This window comes from Lacerta agilis, chromosome 16, assembly GCF_009819535.1.
Source record: "Lacerta agilis isolate rLacAgi1 chromosome 16, rLacAgi1.pri, whole genome shotgun sequence".
Taxonomy (NCBI): Eukaryota; Metazoa; Chordata; class Lepidosauria; order Squamata; family Lacertidae; genus Lacerta; species Lacerta agilis.
This window is the reverse complement of record NC_046327.1, coordinates 5,885,268-5,912,726: the sequence shown is the minus strand read 5'-3', so window position 1 is coordinate 5,912,726 and position 27,459 is coordinate 5,885,268. Positions and strand designations below refer to the sequence as shown.

General features: G+C 42.1%; 1 protein-coding gene across 1 annotated transcript; it reads left to right on the top strand.

Moving 5' to 3' along the window:
* The first annotated feature begins 989 nt into the window (after positions 1 to 989).
* Positions 990 to 26,173, top strand: SMC2 (structural maintenance of chromosomes 2). The gene is made up of 25 exons (XM_033173050.1): positions 990 to 1,109; positions 3,902 to 4,114; positions 5,181 to 5,330; positions 5,495 to 5,617; positions 6,519 to 6,557; positions 6,657 to 6,767; positions 7,049 to 7,093; positions 8,163 to 8,396; positions 10,233 to 10,382; positions 10,970 to 11,203; positions 14,022 to 14,181; positions 14,732 to 14,849; positions 15,414 to 15,552; positions 15,970 to 16,089; positions 16,914 to 17,118; positions 17,617 to 17,752; positions 18,253 to 18,377; positions 19,052 to 19,245; positions 19,850 to 19,993; positions 20,358 to 20,552; positions 21,046 to 21,246; positions 22,881 to 22,997; positions 23,266 to 23,426; positions 24,881 to 25,028; positions 25,554 to 26,173. Exons 2-25 carry the CDS (start codon positions 3,947 to 3,949, stop codon positions 25,731 to 25,733), a joined length of 3,597 nt encoding a protein of 1,198 aa, XP_033028941.1. The 5' UTR covers positions 990 to 1,109; positions 3,902 to 3,946; the 3' UTR covers positions 25,734 to 26,173.
* Positions 26,174 to 27,459: the final 1,286 nt, after the last annotated feature.

Here is a 27,459-nt window from a genome sequence, read left to right as displayed (position 1 = left end):
CTGTAATTCCCAACTTTTTAAGGTACTGAAGCAACAACTCCCAAGTTCTAATCCCCTATTCCCTCATTAAATGTTTCTAAATCAGTCTCCTTCAAAATTGTCAGCGCAGAAAAATAGGGGGGGGGGGTCTGAATTCTGGAGGTAGAAGCAACTACACTTTCCAGTCTGCAAAAAAAGCAAACCTCTATTTTACACTCCTTGCTGAAAACAAATCTGATTTGGCTTAGCTTGAAGAGTAATAGGAAAGGGTATGGCGGAATCCTTTCTTATATGGTTATTGCTGCACTTTTAAATTTAAGGTAACATCGCAAGACCATGGACTTTTTTTTCATTTCAGAAGCTGCAATCTTCAAAGGCTACCACTACCCGACTCCACCCTTCCTTCCCGACATAAAAGCATTTTTAAGCTATTGAAGTAACGACTCCCAAGTTCCAGTCCCCTTTTCCCTCATTAAATATTTCTGAAAACATTCAGAACAGAAAGTACAGAAAGGGAAGGGAAAAGCTCAATATTGGAGAGGCAGTAACTACTGCACTTATCCAGAGCCTGCAAAAAACCCCAGCAAGCCTCGTTTTCTCCTTACTGAAACCAATTGCTTGGCTATCTACAAGCAAGAATAAGGGGAGGAGAAAAATTCCCTCTATTAGCTCAGCACATGAGAATATAGTGCTGATAATCTCAAGGTTGCAGGTTCGATCCCCATATGGGGCAACTGAATTTTCCTGCATTGCAAGGACTAGCTGACCCTCCTTATTTAATTTGATAAAGCATTATAGAGTAATCTAGAACCAGACCCTAGAACTCTGGTTTCATATCAGAAGCTAATCAAACCCCGCCAACACCAAACCTCCAAGCTTCTCCCCACCACCAACTGAAAATGGGCGACGGCGAGGCCTCCGCGCCCTTTTATACCCAATGCCCGAGCGCGTTTATCCAATCACGAGCGGCGAGGGTGGGGCCTTTCCTCACGGGCGCCTGGGGGAAAAAAAAACCAGGCATCGAGTTGGACAGCTTTGTCTGAGAACGTCTCGCGAGGCGGAAGGGCGAAGGACCCCCGCGCTCGCGCCGAAATTCAAGCGAGGGGAGGAAGAAACCGCCGTCGCCTCAGGTAAGACTCCGAGCAGAGGGAATACACAGAGATTGCCTCACGCCGACAGTGTAATAATAACAATAAGCGCAACTTGAAAACGGCCGCCTCATGTTTGCGCGCGCGAGGGCCTGTTTCGTGTGAACTGCGGAGGGACATCCGTGTCGGGAGAAAACGGGGTCAGTCAGGCGACCTTCGTGACGCGCGTCTATAAAGGGCGCTCCGGCGTCCTCACGTCGCCCCTTGGGAGGGAGCCCCCCCCCATCCGTGTGACAGGGTTGCGGGGTAAACCAAGTAAGGGAACGGATCCCGAGATTTGTCCTGCTGCGAGCAGCCCTTTCTTCAATTTAATACAGAAATAAATAAACTAACTGGCCAATTCTGTCCCAGATAACTCGGTTCTGTGTGTGTCCCCCCACACCCCCATGGGCGTAGCGCAGCCCCCACCCCAACCAATCAAAATCTACAAACCTGAGGTTCTGCCCCCCATAAAAGTCCTGGCTGCCCCCCAATAACTCCTGGCTCCATCCACGCTGCCCCTCCAAATAATAAATCCTGGCTACGCCCATCCTGCCCCCCAAAATAAATCCTGGCTACATCTATGCTGCCCCCCCAAAATAAATTCTGGCTATGCTAATGCTGCCCCCCATAACTCCTGGCTACATCAGTGCTGTCCCTCCAAATAAGAAATTATTAATAATATTGGATTTATATAATGCCCTATATCTGGAAGTCTCAGGGCTGCCCCTCCACAAAATGATAACTCCTGGCTACACCCATGCTGCCCCCCCCCCCCCAATAACAACTCCTGAGTACATTATTAGTAGTAGCAGTAATTATTGAATTTATATACTGCCCTATACCTGGAAGTCTCGGCTGTCCCCCCCCCCCCCAATAATAACTCCTGGCTACATCAGTGCTTTCCCTCCAAATAATAAATCCTGGCCACGCCCATGCTGCCCCCCAAATAAGAAATCCTGGCTACATCCGTGCTGCCTCTCCAAAATAAATCCTGGCTACACCCATGCTGCCCCCCCCAATAAATCCTGGCTACGCCCATGCTCCCCCCCCCAATAAATCCTGGCTATGGTGGCATGGCTGGTTGGCTCTCATTTATGGGCGCCATCTCTGTTGCTTGGATTGAAGCTGCAATCCTATGCACACCTAAGATAAAGAAGAGCGTGTAGCATCGCTCTGAAGGTGGGTAGCTCAGTTGGAGCGTTGTGCTGACCATGCCAAGGTTGCAGGTTCCGTCCTTGGATGGGACAGCTGCATATTCCTGCACTGGAGGGGGTTGGACTAGATGATCCTCAGGGTCCCTTCCAACTGATTCTATGGGATGAGAACCCAAACACCCATGAAATGTGGCAAAGCACCAGCAGATCTGCGACACCTCGGCGCAGAACGAAAACGATTTCTCTTGACTTGCGGCGCTTAGCGCTTTGAGTACACATGGCAACGATCCATAGGCCCACAGTTTCCTGTGATAGGCAGCTGTTTGAGGCATTTCACCTCAAACCGGCTTCGGTCTGACTTGGAACCTGTGGTGTAGCCTCTGCACAGGTGACAGCTTCATGAAATGTTATTGTTGTATTTATTAGATTTATATACCAACCTTCATAAGATCTCAGGGCAGTTCGCTGAATAAAACACAGGATAAAAAGAATTACTGTAAATAAGTAAATCAAAACAGCAAAACAATAATCCCCCCCTTTCCACAGAGACATTCAAAAGGCTGTAGGATATTAATCAGCAAAAGGCCGGGTTGAAAAGGAACATTTTCGTCTGCTGCCTAAAATATGTAATGAATGCGCCAGGTGAAATAGGAGTTGAGGTGGCTCAGCTGCAGGGAAACCTATTGGATAATGAGCATCCTGAGGATGTCCCCACCCCGCTCTCTAGTACATAGAGAGCAACATAAAAATGCTTTTTGAAAGGCAGGGAAACCAACCTTGCTGCATAGCCTAAATCTCAAATTAGTTGCAGTGTGTGTGTTGATTTCTCCTGTGCAACATTACTGTAAAGTTATTCCCAGTGTGATTGCAACGCTTGCCATCTCATGCTTGTCACTTGTTGCGTTGTGCCCAATAGCTTCTTACTTTATTTCATAAAATTTATAGACAGCTTGATTGTGAAAAGCCTTCAAGAGGTTTACAAAAAGGTAAAAACAATAAATTCAAGAAAAATTGGAAATATACATGTCAGGGAACTGTCCCTGGCTCAGTGCAGCGTAGGGGAAGGGCTTTCGGGATGTTACAGAGAGCCCCAACCCCACCTGACCAGCAGCACCTCCTCCTCCAGTGGAGGAAGCAGCGATGTCTCCAGTGGGAAGGGGCAGGCAGCTCAGAGGCTGGAGAGCAGAGGCTCTGGGGATATTGGAGAGACCTTGCACTCCCCTCGCTCCGTGGGCGAGAGGGGAGACACACCATTTCCATCGCCCCAAGTGCGCAGAGGGGTGAAACAAAAGGAGGGGAGGCGGAGATGTCGTATACTGAAATTCTTATGTTGGGGTCACAGCTGGAAGGGGCCACTCCCGGATTCTGCGAGTGACTGATACAGACATGAACTTGTAGCTCTGCACTGTAAATAGTATGCACAATAAAACTGCTAAAAGACAGGACGGAGTTTTGGCTGTTTACTCACGAGCAACCACCCAGCGAACCTTACAATACAGAAAGTTAAAATACTAAAGCTGATTAGAATTCACTGTTACAGATTTCTAAACATTCTAAACATCCATGAAGTATGTATGTTTGTAACTCACAGAATTATGACTCAAAATACAATTATGATTCAATTGCTTTCTTTCACAGGTTAAACAGTAGGTTTGCTTGGAATATCCAGGGAGAGGAATCAAAATGTACATAAAATCAATTGTGCTTGAAGGGTTTAAGTCTTACGCTCAACGGACTGAAGTGAATGACTTTGACCCATTGTTCAATGCTATTACTGGCTTAAATGGAAGTGGCAAATCAAACATCCTGGACTCAATCTGTTTCTTATTGGGCATTACCAATCTATCACAGGTGAGTATATGCCTTAGACATCTACTGGCATCAATATTTCCTTTCCTTGTTCTTTGGTGAGCTTAAAGTGTTTGTAACAAATGCTAGAATATTATGCATTCTTCAGATTAGAGTAAAACTAAACAAATAATTGCCCATTTTACTGTGGTGAAATGGTGACGACTCGGCATACACTGAGTGCAGAATTTCAGGCAGGGAATCTCTTCTAGCCCACTCTGGGGATTCAACTCTTGGACCTTCTACATGCAAAGCAGATGCTCTGTCACTAAACTGCAGCCCTGCCCACTAACAGTGCAATCTGGAAAAAAAAAAAAACAGGCAGGGTATTTGGTCCTTAACCTGTCTTTACTCCATGTATAACTAAACACAGAATTTTATACTGATTATAATTATGACTGGCTAGGGGTACAAGTCTGTTCTGGCAGCATTTACTGAAACTTGCCCTGTATATTTGCCTATGACGGTCATAGGCAAACTCGGCCCTCCAGATGCTTTGGGACTACAACTCCCATCATTCCTGACCACTGGTCCTGTTAGGTAGGGATGATGGGAGTTGTAGTCCCAAAACATCTGGAGGGCCGAGTTTGCCTATGCCTGGCCTATGAACTGGCTGAGATAGAACCTAAAACTCAATTCTAATTTGCACTTGTGGCAGTTCAGGTTGTTTGTGGATCACTCACTTAAAACTATACAAATATTGGCTGGATTCTTTTCTCCAGTAAAACTACTGCACCAATAGACGTAATTTCCAGTTACATGTGATTTTTGGGATTCCAATTCATTGTGGGAGTTAGGACAAATACTTATTGACATTATCCAACATGCAATGCTAAACCATTTTAGAGACTTTTTTGAGCTATATATAAAACCTCCCACAAATTTCATCATAAGATTGATCTTTTTTAAAAAAATAATAATCAGTGTTTCTCTCCTCAATCTTGTATAAACATTGTGAATGATGGCCAAAACAGTTAACTTCCAACTAAGTGTTTTAGACACACTCCTATAGCCTAAGCATGCACTCTTGTTATCAGTTGAACATTATTGCCCTTTTAATGTTTTTCAGGTGCGAGCTTCTAACTTGCAAGATCTGGTTTACAAAAATGGCCAAGCTGGGATTACCAAGGCTACAGTATCAATCACTTTTGATAATTTTGACAAGAAGCAGAGTCCATTCGGGTTTGAGAGTCATGATGAGATTACAGTAACAAGGCAGGTGAGCAATAGTTAGCCTCTGTAAAGGTATATTTGGAAATCCTTTGTTTGTTTTTGGCATATCTAGCTGCACATGCCAAGCAGTCTAGATGCTTGAATACTGTAACATCAGACTAGAAGCAAAATTATGCTTTGGTACATAATGAACCCTTGTTTCTTCTCAAGGTGGTGATAGGAGGCAGAAATAAATATTTAATCAATGGGGTGAATGCAAATAATACTCGAGTACAAGATCTCTTCTGCTCTGTTGGACTGAATGTCAATAATCCTCACTTTCTTATTATGCAGGTATGCATATATCTTTATAAATATAATCACTTTCCTTCTCCTTATTGTGTTGGGTTTTTCAGCAGGCTGGAACTCGGTCTTTTAAAAAATAACTAGGGTGCAGTCCTAAGGCTAGATCTGTTGGGATGAGCATGATTAGGATCCAGCAGATCTGCTGTTTTAAAAAAATGAAATGGGATCTTGCAGGTTCTGAATAAGTCCTCTGGGCTGCATGCATTATTATTGTTGTGATTGATCACCTTTTGCACAGTTGTCTCAAGCCAATATACAATAGAAACAGTAAAGGCCCCAGCTAACACAAAAAGCAGCTGATACATTAAAGGTAAAACTAAAATAATGCAAAATAGACAGTTATGGAATCAACCAATTACAGTGGTGCCTCGCAAGATGAAATTAATTTGTTCCACGAGTCGCTTCGTCTTGCGAGAATTTCATCTTGCGAAGCGCTGCTTGCATTGAAACGGCTGTGCGGGGGGCGGGGATCACAAAACGTTTTCGTCTTGCGAAAAACGGCCATAGAAAAATTTGTCTTGCAAGTCACCACTGCGATCGCAAATCCCTTTCGTCTAGCGGTTTTTCTGTTTTGCGAGGCATTCATCTTGCAAGGTACCACTGTAATGAATTGATGTGTCCTCTGCCATGGACTCTCAATCTTTCCAGTTCTTAATTCTTGTAAGGACGGATGATAACACTGCTTGGTTCAGAATACTATTCTTGCCTGTAACTTTGTGCATTCCACCTCCACTCCCCTGAGATCTGCCCCAGTGTTTGCTAATATTAGATCAGTGGCTATTTGACACAAACGTTAAAAGTCTGCTGTATATTTTGATGCTAATAAGTAATAAAAATGAGATCTTAAAATAACATGAGATGTTACTGATTGATTTTCATTCTATATTAGGGACGGATTACCAAAGTTCTCAATATGAAGCCTCCAGAGGTAAGAATGCTGGAGCTTTTTCATTAGTGTTTCCTTTATTCATTTTGGAATTGATTCTTTATTTAGCCTGAGATTGCAATAATAGTATTTTTGTTCCAGATTTTGGCTATGATTGAAGAAGCAGCTGGCACTAGGATGTATGAATGCAAGAAAATAGCTGCCCAGAAAACCATTGAGAAAAAAGAGGCAAAACTTAAAGAAATTTGCACGGTACTAGATTTTTATAATATATTTTTATTTATATTGGGAAGTTTGCTTTTTAGATATGGATGGCTGCTAAAGTTCCTCAAGGTAGATTAAGAGGAATGAAATGAGCTTTGACTCTGGCCATGTCTGCCTCTTTCCTTACCGTAATGACCTATTTGGTTTTAGTTACTCTTCCGTTTTTAATTTAGTTTTTCAAAGTCCATTGCAGATGTCCCATCCGCTGAAAGTATGATGGGAGCATTTGGGAAATTCAAAATTAAATCCATTCTATATTTTGTTCACAGATTTTGGAGGAAGAAATCACACCCACCTTGCAGAAACTGAAAGAGGTATTTCCCGTTTAAACTGAAAAAAAAAGTTTTACATTGCAAACCAAGACATGTTTACCTAGAAGTAAATCCTACTGAGGCTTTCTCTTAGCTATGTTTAGGATTGCAGCTTGAAGTTTCTTTTCGTTTTGATTCAAAGCTTGAAGTGAAGTTATGCTTAATTAACCTGCTGAGAAGACTGACTAGTTAATTTGCATGAGACTTTCACTACAGGTGCGTTAAGGTGTTCATCATCATCACTTTTAATTTGTATACCGCCTTTCTATCTTGCGATACTCAAGGCGGTTTACAAGCTGAAGAGACAAAGAATGTGCACCTTATAACAGTCTAACGCAATTCAAAAATGTGATAATAAAACATAGCTTCAAAATAAGCAGTCTACATCCAAACATGCAAGGTTTTAAACTGTTGATGGAGCCAGGACTCCCCTTTAGGTCTTTAGCTACGTGAAGATATGCAGATGATTTCAAATTATGTTTGGTGCCCACACTGTAATGTAGTTCAGTTGGTTAAAGCATGGTGTTGATAATGCCAAGACCACAGGTTTGATCTTAATATGACGCAGATGCATATTCCTGCATTGCAGGGGATTGGACTAGATGATTCTCGGGATCCCTTCCAACTCTACAATTCTATGATTCCATGAAGACTTCCAGTGTGTTCTCACAAACACCTATAGTTACATTCATATACTTTTAATTACCATAAATAGTTCATGGGTGCAGTTGTGTGTATAGCCTTGTACAGAGAGCAATTTCATGTGAAGGCCTGGAAAGGAGATGATATGGTAGACCTTTTCTTGATGTGAACTAGTTTGCAAACTGCATCACTTCTTTCTTACTATTCATAATGGTTTTCATGAATGCTTCATTTTTCTTGTTTTCCTCTGAAAATCTTACATGCTCAATATACAGTGCAGAAATATACACTTGGAATCCAGTAATTTGTAGGTTTTTTTAAATAATAGAATTTCTGTTTAAATAAATGTGTTAGCCATGTTTTCTAATCTAATTGCGCTGTTTCGTCATAGCTGTTAATTATAGCTTATATTTCTGGTTGTCTTTTCCAGGAACGATCCTCTTACTTGGAATACCAAAAGGTCATGAGAGAGATTGAACACTTGAGTCATCTGTATGTTGCATATCAGTTTGTGTTGGCTGAAGAAATCAAGGCACGTGCTGGTGATGTGCTAAAGGAAATGGAAGGGAATATTGCAAAAGTCCAGAAAGAGATGGTTGAGAATGAGAAGAAAGTGAAGGAACTTGGCACAGAAATAGCCGAAATGGAAAAGAAAAGGGATAAAGTAAGACCAGCTAAACTGCTGCCATTATTTATTGTATTACACACATTTTTAAAAAAAACATTTTTTGTGTCTGGATTAAACAGAGAATTCCAACGTGTGAAGTACACTATATTAAACATTTCCACATCACTTGGAAATAACATTTAAAGGGGTAACATTTGATAAGAAACCTGCACTATTTGGTTAACTGAATTACTGAATTGTTGCACATCAGAAGTAGAGCTTTTGGTATGAGTTCCCTGGTGGCCTTTCCACTGAAGGTATCTTAGATAACTGGGATTGAAGAAATTGGATGGTTGAATTTGAGGCAAGACGGTCTCAAGATAATAAACCTTTTTATAGTCTTGGTGCTTACAGGAGACATAGAACATAATTTTGGAAGCTGAAGTTGACAATTTTTTCAGCAAATCCTGTCCTAAAGCATGATGCTGTGAACACTGTTTGGCTACAAATGGAACCGTTCGTATACAGCAAAGTTTGCACTTGTTTATAGCACAGTTGGTACAGAGATATTCACCAAGCAAAGTAGTTAGTATCAAATAATACATTTTTTAAAAATGCATCTCTTAGGGGGGTGGGAATATGATGGCCCTCTGAGAATAAAAGTTGCTGATTACCCTCAAACACAGCCTATTACTGTCGCATTCCTTTCCACTTTCTGACAGTATTATCTTCTATCCATACCAGACGAAATTTCTAGTAATAGATTGCCGTGGAAATGCGGAAGAATTGTAATCAAGGAGAGGGGGTGTAGGTGGCCTTGTGCAGTTATAACCCTTCATTTAATGCTGTCTTAAGAGCTTGCAGAAACACTCCTGTTCTTGGAGATGGCCCAGCTGTGGGTTGATTGCAGGCCTTGATCATGAGATTCCCAGACCACGTGAAGGTAGTACTATAATCATGCCAGGTATAGGTAGCTGAGTCATTAAGTGTCCCCTGCATGGAGCAGAAAAAAGCCATAGAGCTTGAGATAGGAAGCGGGGAGCTTTGAAGCAGATCTACACTGTTGCAGGTCCTGCATCGCTGTCTGGACCGAGATCCAGTGTTAGAAACTCAAAAATGTCAGCTAATCGCCAAATGGTACCTTAAACCTAGGTTATGGTTACCACAGGGGAATGTCTGGGTACACCCCCCTTTTTTGCTGTGAAAACTATTTTTCAGTTCATTTTTATGCCATCTTATATTTTGAAAAATGTTTTTTTTCAAAATGGTTTATAACACATTAAAACATCAAATAAAACAATACAGAATAAAACCAATTCAAGCTTCAAGGGAAATAGTTCGGATCCTTCCTTAAGTGACATTTTGCTTTCCCAATATTTATTTACCGCTGGGACTCCTTATAGCAGGAAGTGGGGATTCTGTCATCTGGTATTTTGCTTAGTAAAAAGCAAGGGGTTATTGGTTGTTTGGTTAGTACCGTATATTGCAGCGTATAAGACGACCCCCAACTTTTCCAGTTAAAATATAGAGTTTGAGATATACTCAACCACAGATTTTCCACCCGGCGTATAAGACGACCCCCGACTTTTGAGAAGATTTTCCTGGATTAAAAAGTAGTCTTATACGCCAGAATATACTGTATTCAATATTCAGGCTTGATTATTGTTTGCTTGTCTATTGTGCAAATGAGGAATTGTTGTTTAATCGTTGAAGGGGTTCTGTACCCTTGTGTGCATGTGAAGCCATTTTGCTTAATAAAACTCAGCCTTTCTCCACTGGTGGTCTGCCTTTGTTTCAGAGATCCTTAACAAAGAACCCTTTTGCCTCTTCCCAGCACACTTGCAAATACACGAAACACGTAAGTTAACAATTGATACTTTAAAATATTTGCAGGAATTTAGTGGCGTTCTTCATTCACTAGAAGAAGCTCTTGCAGAAGTTCAGAGAGCAGAAACTAAAACGCAAAGCACACTTGACATCATAAAGCAAAACTTGCAAAGTGAAGAAAAAAAGCATAAAGAGCTGGTTAAATGCATGGAAGAGGTAAGCAAAGAACACTTTATTAAATTATATGCTCTTGTCTTCTCTTTCCCCTTACATTCTCATGTGCACCCCCAATATGTTTACTCTTGTACATTTTGCTAATATGCATTATGTAAAGTACTTGTGTTGTAGAAATATATCTTAACATTTGTAAAGGTAACATAAGGGAGCTGGGACTGCTTCACGATTGCAGATACTGTGTCCCACAGAGGCAGGGCACGAGGTTGGGAATCAAACAGTGCAATCCTGCACATGTTCAGTGGTATTTGTTTCCTTAAAAGGCTGTTGCCCTGTGAACAATTACAGTGCTCAATTGAAACCACTAGAACTTATGCACGGGTACTTTGTCAATCACAAATTCTGCCTTGGTGCCCTGCCAAAATTTGTGGACGAATTGTGCAGTTCTTTGGATCCAGGCCATGTAAGATTAAATATGACTGATTCCCCAGCCACCCATATTATTATTAAGATTTGGTAGGGTAAGTGCCTTTTTAAAAAAGGTTGGTGGACTTTTTCTGGTCAGTTGCATCTAATTTTTGTGGGCTTCTGTGTATACAATTTGTATAAATTTTTATATTTTCTTGTAGGACTCTAAAGCTTTAGTCTCGAAGGAAAAAGAGGTAAATAAGATTACGGATGCACTGAGTGCTCTACAGGAGGCAAATAATAAAGAGATGGAGGCTTTGACTGCAGCACAGCAGCATTTCAATGCTGTATCTGCTGGTCTGTCCAGCAATGAAGATGGGGAAGATGCTACTTTTGCTGGACAGATAATGGCTTGCAAAAACGATATGAGCAAAGCAGAAACAGAAGCAAAACGAGTAAGAATCTGTATTTGCATCTTTTGGAGAGGGTTGGAATCCTTAGCCTTTAAAATGACAAACAAATATCTTGTGTTATGAACTTCTGTAGGATTGCAACTTAGGAGGGCAGTGATATGCCCATGAAGGCAAAAGCAACAATAAACAAGCATTCTGGTGCAAAAAATCAACGGAAGAGCTTTCTTTAGAAATATATGCAATACCGTGCTAGTGACAGAGGTGACTTTTTCTTAAAAGCCAATTCCTACTTCAAGCACTTTTCTAATCCAGCTCATTTGGAAAATAGCATTCTGGAGTGCAGATGCTAAATAATTGAAATACAGTGGTACCCCGCAAGACGAATGCCTCGCTAGACGAAAAACTCGCAAAACGAAAGGGTTTTGCGAGTTTTTAGTTGACTCGCAAGACGAATTCGTCTATGCCTGTTTTTCGCAAGACGAATTCGTCTGGCGAGGTACCACTGTAAGCTGGCTTACCTTTTCGCTCTGGTCGGGAGGGGTGATGTCCGCGTCCGCCATTTTGGATCGACTGTGCATGCGCAGTCGATCCAAAATGGCAGACGCGGACAACATCCCTCCCGACCGCAGCGAAAAGGTAAGCTCCGCTGCCGGTCGGGAGGGGGCCGTGGGATCGTGCCCGATGTCGGGCATGATCCCACGGCCCTCTCCCTCCTTCCCGGAGCCCCGCCGCTGCGTTTTAAGACTGCAACAATCGTTGCAGTCTTAAAACTCGGCGGCGCGGAGCTCCGCTGCCGGTCGGGAGGGGGCCGTGGGATCGTGCCCGATGTCGGGCATCATCCCACGGCCCTCTCCCTCCTTCCCGGAGCCCCGCCGCTGCGTTTTAAGACTGCAACGATCGTTGCAGTCTTAAAACTCGGCGGCGCGGAGCTCCAGTGCCGGTCGGGAGGGGGCCGTGGGATCGTGCCCAATGTCGGGCATCATCCCACGGCCCCCTCCCTCCCGGAGCCGCGGAGCTGCGTTTTAAGACTGCAGCGATCGCTGCAGTCTTAAAACACAGCACCGCGGAGCTCCAGTGCCGGTCGGGAGGGGGCCGTGGGATCGTGCCCAATGTCGGGCATCATCCCACGGCCCCCTCCCTCCCTCCCGGAGCCGCGGAGCTGCGTTTTAAGACTGCAGCGATCGCTGCAGTCTTAAAACACAGCACCACGGAGCTCCGGTGCCGGTCGGGAGGGGGCCGTGGGATCATGCCCGATGTCGGGCATCATCCCACGGCCCCCTCCCTCCCTCCCGGAGCCGCGGAGCTGCGTTTTAAGACTGCAGCGATCGCTGCAGTCTTAAAACACAGCACCGCGGAGCTCCGGTGCCGGTCGGGAGGGGGCCGTGGGATCATGCCCGATGTTGGGCATGATCCCACGGCCCCCTCCCTCCCTCCCGGAGCCGCGGCGCCGTCTTTTAAGACTGAAGCGAGCGAACAGCAGCGCTGCTGTTCGCTCACTGCAGTCTTAAAACGCGGCTTGGCTTGGCTCCGGTGCCGGTCGGGAGGGGCCCCCGGACTTTTTTTCCCATAGGAACGCATTAATTAAATTTTAATGCGTTCCTATGGGAAAAGGTGCCTCGCAAGACGAAATTTCCGCAAGACAAAGAGTCTTGCGGAACGAATTAATTTCGTCTTGCGAGGCACCACTGTATGTATATGTATCAGGGACACAGGTGGCGCTGTGGTGTCAACCACTGAGCCTAGGGCTTGTCAATCGGTCAGCAGTTCGAATCCCCACGACGGGGTGAGCTCCTGTTGCTCAGTCCCAGCTCCTGCCAACCTAGCAGTTCGAAAGCACGTCATAGTGCAAGTAGATAAATAGGTACCGCTCTGGCGGGAAGGTAAACGGTGTTTCCGTGCGCTGCTCTGTATTGGAAGGTGATGGACAGAAGACAAAGGGGCCTATTTAAAAGACAAGGTGGGTTTCCTCATGGTGGGAGGCTAAGAAAGGGTGATGCTCTCCTGGGTAAGAAGAGCTAGGATAAAATAAAATGGTGATAGAGGCATAGATAGATAGATGTTGTAATTCTATTTTCTTGTTAAATATGGTTTATTACTTTGGCTAGTTTGGTTTTTTATTGTATAATATGTTTAAAACTTAACAAAACTGAAAGAGAAGAGAATACCTTTCTCCCTTTTGGAAAACAGTGCAAACTAAACAGCTCCTGAAAAGAAGTAGAAGCATGTGAACTTAGAGGGCAGAAATTATTATCAGACTTCTGCATATGCTGTTATATGATAGTGATGTTAAATGTTACAAATATTTCGTATCCTACTGTGGAGAAAGTCTCCTTATCAGGCAAAATATTTTTTTCTTATCTCTATTCTTCACTCTGGGCCTGCCATCACATTTTATGTTATAGCAATGTAATGGAACAACTTTTTTTTAGCAGATTATAATCAATCACTTTATTTGCACGCCACCTTTCCAAAGTTAAAACCAAGCTAAAGGAATCTTAGAACTTTTTTTTTAAAAAAAACACTTGATTACAAGCATAACAAAAGTAGTCATAAATAAATAAAACATCGAAAAATACGTACAGTCAAACCGTACAAATTCTACATAAATCATAAGATATGAAATAAAGACACAATAGTAACAGCCTCCACCGCAACAAAAAATCCTAAACGCTCCAGCCCAATCATGCATGTATGTGTCTTGGCCGTAAGCTTCACTGACACTTCTGAATAAAGCTTGTATACGTTTGCTGCCTATATTTACTAGTTCTAGTGTAAAAAGCCTGACTAATAACTTCATGTTAATGGTGAGAGAATACGCCCATATAAGCAAGGTCCCTAGCCTTTTGAATTTTCTTTGCAGGCTCAGATGAAGCTGAAACATGCTCAAGAAGAGCTAAAGACCAAACAAGCTGAAGTGAAAAAAATGGATGCTGGCTACAAGAAAGATCAAGACACCTTAGAAGCTGTCAAAAGGCAGAAAGAGAAACTAGAAAATGAAATGAAGAAACTCAACTATGAAGGTTAGTTTAGAACTAGGTGATTGAATGGCGAAAACGGTTGGGAGTAGAAGGAATGAGGAAACAATTTATGGAGGTGGGTATCTGGAAGTTAATGTTTGGATACTACTGAGAAAGGAGGTAGCATTGAATTGCTTGTGAAATTCAACAAGGGGGAGGCTTTTGCTTGTCATGCACAGGTGTGTATTTAAGAAATTGCTATCCATGTGATTAAAAATAGCAGACTTTTGGTGAACAGCCAAAGTTGGACAATATGTGAGCCAGACATAGAAGAGTGCAGGCATGCTAATGTTCATGCATATGAGTTAGCACATGTTAACAAGTGCTATGCGTTTAAAATGCAGTTACATGGGACATGGGCTACCTACATTTTGTGCCTATGTTTAAATTCCTTCCTAGTAATTTGTGGCACCTAAATCAACGCTCCTACCAGTTTCGCATATTTTGGATGTATTATTCTAGTTATATATGGACTCTGCATTTCCTCCTAAACAGCTTCATTTTGAAGCTATGTAAGCTGGGTTCTTAATTTTTTTTTTCTTGGTGGTTCTAGAGAAAAAAGAAGAGAACCTCTTGGAAAAACAAAGGGAGTTGTCCCGCGTGGTTAACCGCTTGAGAGAGTCCTATGAAACGTTAATGAGCAGGTTCCCCAACCTACGCTTTGAGTACAGGTAAAACTACAGGCTCATCTGTTCCCTTAAAATGTCCTATTTTCAAACATGGAAGCTGAGAAAAAAATATTCTGATTTTGGATAGAATTGCAGTGCTTCAGTTTGGAAGCTATTAATTGGTCAATATATTATTTATATACTTCTTTTAGTAGCACATTTGTTGCATTATGTCTTCCCCCCTTTTTCCTTTGTTTTTTATATCAATATTTAATAAATGCTTTCAACATAATAAAAAATTAACTAATCTAAATAAAGATAGAGGAGAAAAGAAACAAAACAAAAGAGATGGGGGCGACCAAAGAAGATAGGAGGGAAAGCGACTGCTTTCAGAGTTAAGTGAGGTTCATCCCAATTAATCTCCCTATCTTTAAAGGGAGAGTGTGATGCCAGGATTCATCCTGGCTGTCATAAATCACTGCATAATTATCTCTGTTGTCAGAGTATCGATAGCTAGTCAGCCATTCTCCCCCCCCCCCTTATGTTGTTCTCAAGCAATACATTTGAACTGGCTGGTAATACTTAGCAGCAGCCAAATTACGATTGATGATTGTTGTTCATTTTAAGAGATCCAGAAAAGAACTGGAACCAAGATCATGTGAAAGGCCTTGTTGCGTCCCTGATTACGGTGAAAGATATCTCTACAGCAACAGCACTAGAAGTAGTTGCTGGGGGTCGACTCTACAACGTTGTGGTGGACACCGAGGTAAGCTTTTCTCAATAGGATAAATTAAAAGAAAATATCCAGGCTTTTTAAAGGGTCTTTCTGCAGAAAAGACCCTAGATGTGGCAGCAGGTATAGACTAGATGGCAAACTGCTGCCAGTGCTAGCACTCAACAGGATGAGGCACCTGTTTGAAATTGGGTCTGTCTCATTCACAAATCTTATGGCCTTATTCATATCTTAAGACTCAGATGCACAACTAAAGCTTGTCCAACATGATCTTCATACAGTTTGAGACATAAGCCAGGTATGAGTTAAAAATTTAACCTATTAAGCTTTTCTAGCTTTCAGAAGTTGTAATTTATTACTGCTGCAATTTGTCATTAACTCAGCACCAGCTATGAGATAAATGGGTTAGAATATAGGTGTGATTTTTTTGTTTTTGTTTTCTTCTGTTAGCTTACTGGGAAAAAATTGCTAGAAAAGGGTGAACTGAAGCGTCGCTATACCATTATTCCACTGAACAAAATTTCTGCGAAGTGTGTTGGGAAAGAAGCTATCAGAGTGGCTAAAACCTTGGTATGTTCTTAAATAATTTTACGGACTTTTCCCAGTATGCTACTGGTTTCAGTTTCACTTTCTCTATAACACACACTACAGGCTCAGTTTTCTTATGATATGATTTACGCTTCCATTTCCTGTATAAGTGGTACCTCGGTTTTTGTATGTCGCCATTAACAAACATTTCAGTTTTCGAACACCATACACTGGCAGAGGAAGAGGAGTGGGGGGGGCAGGGTGCCATGGCAGCTGTGCCCTGCCCCCCCCCCAGGATGTGTGTCAAAACTTGAACGGTTTTCCAGAACGGATTACGTTCAAAAACCTAGGTACCACTCTATATACCAAATGCTTCTTTTATAGGCTGTGAGTTTGGGATAGATGATTTTGCATAGTCATTACCTGGACATCGTAGGTGGTCTCTGTCTGAGCAGTGGGTTGGTGAGAAATCACGGGGCAGCCGCCACAATTCAGTCAATATATATGTGGTACAGTCATCCAGACAGAAGCAGCTGGGGGGGGGCGTGAGCTTCTAGGCTGGCTTCCCAGGAGAGGTGAGGTGGTGGGCAGCTCTGCACAGTGTAAATGCATCAATAGGAGTTCAGGCTAGAGCTGCTGCTTCTGCATCTGCATGGCACCAATCTCCCTGCTGCCTTGTTCCCCTCCCTCATAAGCACCAATGAGGCACCTCCCAGGAAGCTAGCAAAGTGATTCTTCCCCCCTGGTGACCCGCTTCTGGATTGGATGAATAGGGGAGAGCAAGTCCTTGAGTCTCATTGTTTCTAGTGCTATATGTTCTCTTTTTCTCTGTGCCGTCTTAATTCTTTTTTTCTTTTGGACATTAGGTTGGTGAAGACAGTGTCCATCTGGCCCTTAGTCTGGTGGGGTATGAATCTGAAATTCAAAAGGCAATGGAATATGTTTTTGGAGGTACGCTGGTTTGCGATAACATGGAGAAGGCCAAGAGAGTTACCTTTGACAAAAGGATAATGACAAAAACGGTCACCCTTGATGGAGATACCTTTGATCCCCAAGGCACTCTGAGTGGAGGTAATTACTGCCTTTTATTTCATATTGCACAGCTATAACTGATTTTTTTGTTTTTGTTTGGCTATACTGAATTTGGATTCATTTGTTTGCTTGCTAAAGACTGCATTTCTAGTTTTATCCCTCTATTATAATGGACAGGTGTGTTTGTATGCACTGTTTACCCTGGCTTTTGACACTTGAGATGTATATTTTCTGTGATTGTAAATTGTTTTAAATGGTTTTTAATATGGTTCTTTAATTGTTGTAACCTGCCCTGGGACTTGAGCGTGAAGAGCAGATCATAAATAATAGTTTTAACAATACATGTGGATCACTTGATTCAGCATAACAAATTTCACCCTGCAGAGAGAGCTTTTGTGTCACCTGACATTGTTCCAATGGCAACCCTTTTCAAGCAACTGAATTCATCATACACAGCTGTGGAGCGACTGTGTTGTGCTTGTATTCATTGGTCTTCATTCAAGCAGCTGTTTAAGTCTTTCTTCTTTCATGAACCAGGCGCACGACCACAATCTGCTTCGGTTTTGTCCAAGCTTCAAGAAGTTAAAGATGTGCAACAGGAATTGAAAGCAAAGGAGGCTGAACTGGAGTCAATAGGAAAGGAATTAGGAAGTCTGCAGGGGACTGCTGAAAAGTAAGTATTGTCAGTACTTACTTTTGTATGGAAACCTGAAAACGTTCACCTTAAAGCAGTTACAAATGTTTTATGATGCTGTATTTTGCGGGAAGAATTGGGTCTTTTTTTCCTAGATAAAAATCTGAATAAAAAACAACGATGTATAGAAGCTTAAACATCTACAGATAGTTTGTCCTGGAAGCTGGCTTGTAGTAATGCTACCTCCATGCCAATTAAAGAGCACGGTTGACTAATTTTGTGTGACATCTCTACTATAGAAATATTACAATTATCACAAGACATTTGTTATGCTTGTTATATGATAAAATGAGAGGGGCAGGACTGTGTACACTACCTTGAGTTCCTTGGAGGAAAAGACAAAGATGCAAATGCTGTTAAATAAAAAATCATTAGAGAGTATTGCTACTATCCAGTTCAATTGCTTTTAAAGGTACTTATATATAAAATACTTGGGTGAAGCACTGGTTGTTGTTTTTAAAATGCTTAATTTTTTTAAGGTATCGTCAGCTGAAGCAGCAATGGGAGATCAAATCTGAAGAAGCAGAACTATTGCAAACCAAGTTGCAGCAAAGTTCCTATTACAAACAGCAGGAAGAATTGAATACATTGAAAAATACAATTGGTGAGAAGAAAACGGTGATAGTGTATTTTAACTGGCTATATGTACTGTTACTTTGGGTTAGAGTCTGCAAGCCAGTTGCTTAGCGAGGGAAATGACTTTTTAAAAATAATAATCGTTTTAAAAGGTAAATTAAGTCAATGTGGTAATTTGGTAACTTTTTGTATTTCTTGCCGGTGGTTAATATTTATCTTTCTCCAAAGGAGAATTAGCCTCTTTAATCTTGGGTAGCTTTCTGCAAAGTGCATTCTACGTTGAGTCACTGGTGCTTGACATCCGTGGTAGCCAGGGAAATCATTCAGATCAGATCCCAGCCTCGCAAAGTGGTGCAGGACTGGTATTGCTTTGGCAAGGGCTGGGCTGGTGTGATGGGTTCCATTCACCCTCCATGCCTCCCCCCCGCCCCCCAATGACATGTGCACATACCTGCCCTGGGCGCCAGAAAACCACGCTACGCCACTGGCTGAACCTTCGTCTTTATCAGTAGGCATTACAAGGCTGTCATATTACTTTAAAGCGGACAGAATTTTTAACTTTCAAAAAACGTCGTCATGCCTTTACAAAAGGAACATTTCATTTTCTCTCGAGGTTTTCTTGGGGGGGGGGGTGCTTCGAACAGAATTGCTGTAGTAGCTTTCTGCCCAGAAGTTTGTGATCAGCAGCCTCTTCCTTTTCAGAGGAAAGTGAGGAGACTTTGAAGAAAACAAAAGAGGTTCAGAAAAAAGCAGAGGAAAAGCTCAAAGTGCTGGAAAACAAAATGAAAAATGCTGGAGCAGAAAGGGAAAAAGAGTTGAAAAATGCCCAGCACAAGCTTGATGGAGCAAAAAAAAAAGCTGATGCTTCCAGCAAAAAGATGAAAGAAAAGGAGCAGGTAAAACCTTTGACAACAGTGTATTGGTGCCCAAACATTTAAATAGTTTTGAAATTAACTGAAACTTGTGATTGTTCCTAAACATTGTGGAAATGTCTCCTTGGGAATCCCGGATGTTCCCAGGAAGCTTATTTGGGGCTTCTTCGTAAGAGGATCAATAACAGCAGAAGAGCTCTCACATTGCAAACAGCTTGTTTTGTGTGTGTTCTGAGCGTACATTTCATGTTATGCTGCCATGACATCCATCAGAACTGGCTTAGGGCACCCCATGAAGGGAGAGTGCATTGTCAAGCCATGCCCCAGACAGAATTGCCTGCCACAAGCAAGTATTGTGGGGAAGGCACTTAGGTGGTCCTTGGAAGACAGTTGGATGTGGAAAAGCTTTCTACCGTCAAGAGAAGCTTGGAAAACATTTGCCCAACCCACCTTGGGAGTGTAATGTGCATAATTTCATTAGATTAAAACCAAGCAAGTGCTATCCGTGCAGCACAAATAATATGAATGCTTTGTCAGGAGCAAGTCCCACTGCGTTCAGTGGGGCTTGCTCCCAAAGAACTGCAGCCATGATGGGTGTTGTTGTTTTTTGTTTGCTTGCTTTGTTCAGGAAGCTGAAGCTCTAGCATTGGAACTTGAAGAGCTAAAACGGGAACAAAACTCTTATAAGCAACAGCTTGAGGCGGTGAATGAAGCTATGAAATTGTTCCAAGAGAAGGCTGAGGTCACTTCAGCCGAGGTAGCAAAAAACAAGGTAAGTCTTGTCATTCTGATTTAATGAAAGCTGCAACCTGACATGTCTTCTTGAACTCTCGAGTTTTAAGAAAAGAGGAGCCGATGAGTCAATACCCCAAACATATCCTAAAATACTATGCTGGCAAGTCCCATTTTTGTGCTTGCCAAGTCCCTCCGTTGACATTCTGTTTTGTCTCTTGAATCATTTCTTGAGGATGGGGGACTTCCCCTTGCCTGTAAGGGTCCACACTCTAGCTTCTTTAAATCTTGAATGCTTTTTTTGTTTTGAGTTTTAATACGTTAACACTTACTATTTTAAATATTTCCAGTCCACATTTAATTGTAATCAGTGTGGGGAGATAATTGTCTCCTTTGCTGTTCAGGAATCCGTAAAGAATGCTCAAGAGGAACTGGCTAAGCAGAAAGCTGTGGTGATGGCCCAGGACAAAGAAATCAAAGCCAAATCTACAGAGGCTGTGAAATATAAAGAACAAAATAACAAGGCGCAGCTTACGATCAAGGAGCTGGAACACAGTATCAGCAAACACAAGCAGGAGGCTTCCGATGCTTCTGCAAAGGTATGTTAACAAATCTGCTTCCCCACCAGTGAGTAAGATCCCTATTTCTGATACTTTTAACTGTGTTTCAATTTAAAATGTGCATATTGTGGGCAGAGATGAATTATAAGGGATGTATTGGCTGCTGAGTAAGCCAAAGGAGTGCATTGCTTGTTCATCTCCCATTGCCATTGCTTGGCTTACTTTATCTATTAAAGGTGATGCAGCTGCAAAAACCTTGTGATCCTACTAGCAAATGCAAGATTAATATCCCAAACAGAAGCTTCCCTAACAGATTTCCTCCTCTCATTGCAAGATAAACTTGCCCTCTCATTGCAAGATAAAGATGCAACACAATATCAACACTGAACCCAATAAATTTTCATACTTGAAGTTTTGGGGGATTCCCACAGCACGCAGTTTGGAATTGCTGTCCTAAGAGTTACAGAAACATTTGGGGGGGGTAGATAAATATGACTCTATAAAAGTTCTAGACTTTTTTTGTTTTTTACAGGTTGCCAAAATGCTGAATGACTATGAATGGATAGCTTCAGAGAAAAACCTTTTTGGCCAGCCAAACACAGCTTATGATTTCAAAACTAACAATCCAAAAGAAGCTGGCCAGAGACTTCAGAAATTGCAGGAAAAGAAAGAGAAGTTGGGCAGGAATGTCAACATGAGAGCTATGAACATGCTTACAGAGGCAGAAGAAAGAGTTAAGTCACTTTCACTCCACTCTTTCCCCCTGCCACCTCCCAGTTACTGTGTACACAGCCAAACCATATCCTGCATTAAAGGTAAAGGGACCCCTGACCATTAGGTCCATTCGTGTCCAACTCTGGGGTTGTGGCGGTCATCTCGCGTTAATAGCTGAGGGAGCTGGCACACAGCTTCTAGGTCAGAAAGAAACGCCGTTTACCTTCCCGTTGGAGCGGTACCTATTTATCTACTTGCACTTTTTACGTGCTTTCGAAGTGCTAGGTGGGCAGGAGCAGGGACCGAGCAACGGGAGCTCACCCCGTCGCGGGGATTCGAACCACCAACCTTCTGATCGGCAAGCCCTAGGCTCTGTGGTTTAACCCACAGCGCCACCCGCGTCCCATATGCTGCATTACCCTACCCTAATGTGGAAGCAGCATGTTTAGATAGTGAACAACAAACTGGATGGCTTTAGATGCATGACTATACAGAAAGTGGGCAATATCTAGCTAACATGTCCTGTCAGCATGATGATTTTCATTTGTCCAGTGCCTGCCTCACGCCCTCCCCAGATCTGCTCCAGAGAATTGGGGGAGCCCCTAGAGTAAATTTAGAGGGAAGGTGTGTAGCGGAGGAGAGTGTCAAGGCAGAGAGGGGATTTTTCCAATGAGCAAGCAGAAATCCTTGTGCTGATGGAATGCTTTTGTTGGCTACTGCCCAGTGTTTTTCTGTGTACTTCAAGCAAAAGACCTCCATAACATTCTTAAAGGAGTCATTCAAACTTCCTGTTAATGAGCTATAATTATTAGCAGGTTTTTACCCAGCTGCCTAAAGCATTCAGGTGCCTGGTGCCAGAATGGCCAACCCATATGATATGGAAAACTGCAGCCAATGGCAAGAGGGGCTGTGCCACTGCTGCTAAGAGAGAGCTTCTGTGACATCAGAGCAGGTCAGCCAATGACGGCAAAAAAGGCAGTACAGGCCAGTGCTGTCAAGTATCCCGTTTTCCCCGGGAATCTCCCTTATTTCAAGCAGTTTCCCGCTGCTATCCCTTATTTTTTATATCCCTTTAATTTCCCGTTTTTTTCAAAGGAAGCAGCTCCTCTCCCATCCCCTGCTAGCCAGGGACTGGGAAGACCTCGCCTCCTTGCAGCCTCAAAGCAAGCGGGAGCCATTTCCCGCGCTTACAGGTGTCGTAGCCCACGGGCAGCGTTTCCAAAATACAGTAAGCCTACTACGTGCGTTCACACCAGTGCCACCCACTTTTGCTTCTGGCTCCGCCCACCACTGCCATGTGACTGTCCCCAGGATAGGTGAGGCTGCTGATCCCTTATTTTCAAATACGAAACTTGACAGCTATGGTACAGGCAAAAGAGACCGTTACTGGTATATAGTAGAAGGATTCTGCTTTTTGTTCCAAACTATCAGTGTAGTATCAAGCTTCTGCAGCATTGGTTCATACTTCCACACCGCCAAATAAATACTGACAACTCCACAAAGCACTAAATTCCCTGACCCTAAAAGGACATTCTTTACCCTGCTTTTCTGAAATTGCTCAACCACACACTAAAAATCAAGGAAAACTGCAAGTTCTACAGCCTAATCTGCCCCATTCCAAGTCACATGATTTTCAATCTTGTCTGTTTCTAGTACAATGACTTGATGAAGAAGAAAAGAATTGTTGAGAATGACAAGTCTAAAATTCTTGCGACAATTGTAGAACTTGACCAAAAGAAAAATGAAGCTTTAAATGTTGCCTGGCAGAAGGTAGGTCTCTTTAGTTTGATAACTCTTCTGTACATGGGCTGAAGAATAAACTTAATTTCATAGGTCTTTTTTATGGATTACCCAAAATACATTGTCTATTTAACTATTACTTGAGATGCACAAAAGTCCCATAAAGCAAAATGAGTGGCAAAAAAAGACCTTTGTCGCCTATGGAATTGTTATGTGCTAGAAATGGAAGACATGATTCAGGTCTCGGTCTTACTCAAAAGAACTTCTAAAAATATGATTGCTGTGTTCAATTTCCCAGGTAAACAAAGACTTTGGCTCCATTTTCTCGACACTTTTGCCTGGGTCCAATGCTATGCTGTCTCCTCCTGAGGGCCAAACTGTTCTAGATGGTCTCGAGTTCAAAGTTGCTTTGGGGAACACCTGGAAGGAAAATTTAACTGAATTAAGTGGGGGCCAAAGGTTAGTGTGATTGATTTTGTGCTACATTAGCATTTATAAATATAAGACAACTGTTAAATTTCTCTTCTGTCCACCCTTTCCCATCCTTGTCCTATACCACAGGGATATCAATTTTTTATGATACATTGTTCTGTGTAATAGTCTGGATACTGACCTTGCTAAGTTTCATGAGTTCAGTGAAAAAATGGTGAAATGTTCTTAATAATTGGAAATAATAAAAGAATAGGAGTTGGGAAGCTAAACTAAAATAGCTGCTAAGAAATCGGTCGGAAAGTTTAAAAACGCAACTGTGGGCTCGGCCTCCATTAAGCTAATAAATAGTTTTATATGTGTGGAAATGTCTATAGAGGTATAGCAATATACTGTGGTCTGCAATTTCCAAGGATCTTTATTCTGGTGTCTACAATATGGGGAATGCAGAGTGGTGCGTGAACTTGGTTTTAGGAGAAAAATACTGGCCAGAGGAGGTAGCAAACTGACAAATTTGACTAGCCCAAAATGAGCTCACCTGATTACTAGGTTCCTTGGGAATATTCAGTTTCTTGGGAATAGGTCCACCTTGGAATCCTTGTGGGTGTGGCGAGGTGGTCCAAGGGCTGCTGACTCTCCTTCACTTACTTGGCGAGACAGGGAAGATGGGATCCATACTAATGCTTACTTGCTGTTTACCAGTAAGTGCATAACCTGCACTCATTAAAATTGGTCCAACTGCTCTGGCTACCAATTAAATTTCTGAGTTCAATTCAAAGCAATGATTTTGTCCAGTAAAGTATTACGCAGCTCAGAATCCCAATTCCTCAAGGGCTTCCTCTCCTCGTATGAACTTGCCTGAATTCTGCAATCTTCATCAGAGGCCCTTTCTTTGTGTGCTTCACCTGAGGGAGGTACACAGGATGGGCACATGGAACAGACCCTTTCAGTTTTGGCCCCTTCTCTAGAATGCTTTCCTCAATAAAGCATACCAGGTACTGTCAATTTTAATTGTTTGTCAGCAGCCCAAGGCGTTTTCACTTGGTCAGGTGTTCTCTTTTTGTGGCTGATGGTAAGACTTTATCGTGTTATTGAACAAATATTTTAGATATTACATATCATAAACTGTTTTGAATCTTTTTTTAAAAAAAATGTTATTCATTCGTATTTTATCTTGCTAAGTTGTTTTGAGATTCTTTCTGTATGGTGACAAACAAATGTAACAAATCTTCAGTGCATCTAAACTGTTTATGCACTTGAGCAGTATTGAGGTTTACATGATGTCGTTGTTTAACTCAAAATTTTCAAGACCTAGCTGTGTCACTTTGCATTAATCTCAAAGAGAGAAGTATTGTGAAGTATTAATTAAATCCTTCTACTCCAGAAAGCTAAAAAAAGAGTGTCCGTTATTGAAAATAGGGATACAGGTATTCACATATAAAACCTGGATGTGAATGGTTCTCTATTTTTGTTTTGCATTTCAGGTCTCTTGTGGCTTTATCTTTGATATTAGCCATGCTTCTCTTCAAGCCAGCTCCAATTTACATCTTGGATGAAGTAGATGCAGCCCTTGATCTGTCACACACCCAGAATATTGGACAGATGCTTCGAACCCACTTCAGGCATTCCCAAGTAAGAAGCTAGTAAATGAGTGTAATTTTCACAGAGTATCTTCTGAACAAATGCTTCTGGGTCTTTGAAGGGTTCTAGTTCTCTCTCTTATCAGGGGTACATTTGTTCATCTCGTATCTCGGTTGCTCGTTCTTTCTATAAAAGCAAGAGGAGTAAATGGAGATTCCCACAGAATATTAAAAACACTATAAATCATCAAACATTAAAAACTTCCCTAAACAGGGCTGCCTTCAGATGTCTTCTAAAAGTCGTATAGTTATTTCTCTCCTTGACATCTGCGGGGAGGACATTCCGCGGGGCAGGCATGACTACTGAGAAGGCCCTCTGCCTGGTTCCCTGTAGCTTCACTTCTTGCAGTGAGGGAACTGCCAGAAGGTCCTTGGAGCTGGACTTCAGTGTCCAGGCTGAACAACAGTGCTTGGGCAGATTTTAGCTGTTCATGAGAGGACTGCTGTTAGACACTGTTGCATTCCACTGATAACTGTTTCAGACATATGCTTAACAATGTGCTTTTTCGGTTCCTAGTTCATTGTGGTATCGCTGAAGGATGGTATGTTCAACAATGCAAATGTGCTCTACAAGACAAAGTTTGTGGACGGCATTTCCACTGTGGCACGATATACTCAGGCTCTGCATAACGGCACAGCACAGCCAAGAGGGGAAAAGTCAAAAACGAAGCGTCAGAGAGCAGAGGCAGCTGTCTGACAACATCTATTGCACCCATTTGAAACTATATATGATTATATTATACAAACCTGTCTTGTACCTTAGTAGTGATGATATTTCATATTTTTTGGATGGAATTCAAGCTACTTTTTGCAGCTGTTAAACTGCTGGCTTTGGCTCAGTTTTATGTTTATATTTCTGAACTATCATGGCAGTTCATCTGTTTGAGGCAGCTTTAAATGGTAGTAAAATCTAGTCATGCATCATTATTTTGCATTTAAATTCAAAAATTTGTTAATATTTATTACTTCTGTTCTCTTGTTGCCGGCTAGTATATATACCTTTTAAGCATTGAGTATGTAATTTGTTTGCACTTCACATAAAGTAAACTGTGCATTGAAACTGAACTTACCTGTCTCGGTTTGATGATCAAATTATTCAACAGAGCAGGGGGAAGCCAACATGGTGCACTTCAGAGGTTGAAGGACTCCTGTAATTCCTGAGCATTAGTCATGCTGACTGGGAACTGATGGGAGTCCGACGAGCTCTGGAGGGCACCAGGTTGATTACTCCTACAACAGAGCTTAGCTTTGATCAAGAGTGGGAAAGAGGGAGCGTAAGAACGACATAAAAGATGTCTTTCTTTTTGTATAGTTTATGAAGTGTTCATCTTTGATTTAATAAACCAGTTGGGACTCAATGGTCTCTTTCTGCTCATTGCTTCTGAATTTACCACAGAAATTGGTAAACAGACTTAGCATATCATTTTGCATATGGTTAGCAAGATTGTGTTTTAAAAAATAATAATTACAATAATGGGCAAGGTGTCTTAGACATAAGCAGGCAAGGAGGGAATCCGAAGACAGTAAAGTTCAGTTGGGCTGGAACCGGCAAATTCATGTGTTAGATCCATTTAAAACTGGTTCCTTCTCTAATCCTAGTTGTCCAGGGAGGATGAGCAGCCTTTCTATTCTCTCTCACGGGCCTGGCCTTACTAATGGTTTCTGCAAAAGTGCATCATTCATCTCCGTGTACCTGGCACTCAGAGGTGCACTGCACCCCCCAGGGATCCCTGTAGAAACATGCTCTCCCATAGCACACTGACCTGGCACCAAAATGGGCATTTTGCTAGCATGTAACTGAAGGCAGTTGATAGAATGATCCATCCAGAAAATGAGATGCTCAGTGTTGGGTAATGTGTGCTGAACTTTTTAGGGTAAATCCTAACAGTCTTTCATTTGAATCATTGGTTGTCTCTGAGGACGGTGTTCCTTGAACAGTTCTTAGTCCTTCACAGAAAAGCCTTAGCTTACCTCAAATACATAGAAGACTGTATGTATGTTTGGGAATTGGGCTAAAGCTAGATTATCCTTGAGGTCCCTTTGAACTTGACGATTCGGTTTCTAACTATAAAGGTAAGAGGACGACTCTGGGTTAGGTATCTTGGCATCGTTTGAAATTAAAATAGTCTGTTAAACCATACTTTCTGATACAGGTGGGTAGCCGTGTTGGTCTGCCATAGTCAAAACAAAATCAGGTATCTGAAGAAGTGTGCATGCACACGAAAGCTCATACCAAGAACAAACTCAGTTGGTCTCTAAGGTGCTACTGGAAAGACTTTTTGGTGTGATCCTCAGGTTATGTGGCACTGCTAGATGTTTTTGTTTGACAAAACTCAGCTTGTCTTTAAAAATATTTTTCTGTCTTCCCACATGCCAAGGGGGGGAGTCTTTTAAATCACTTTGTAATGTGAATATAGACCTGG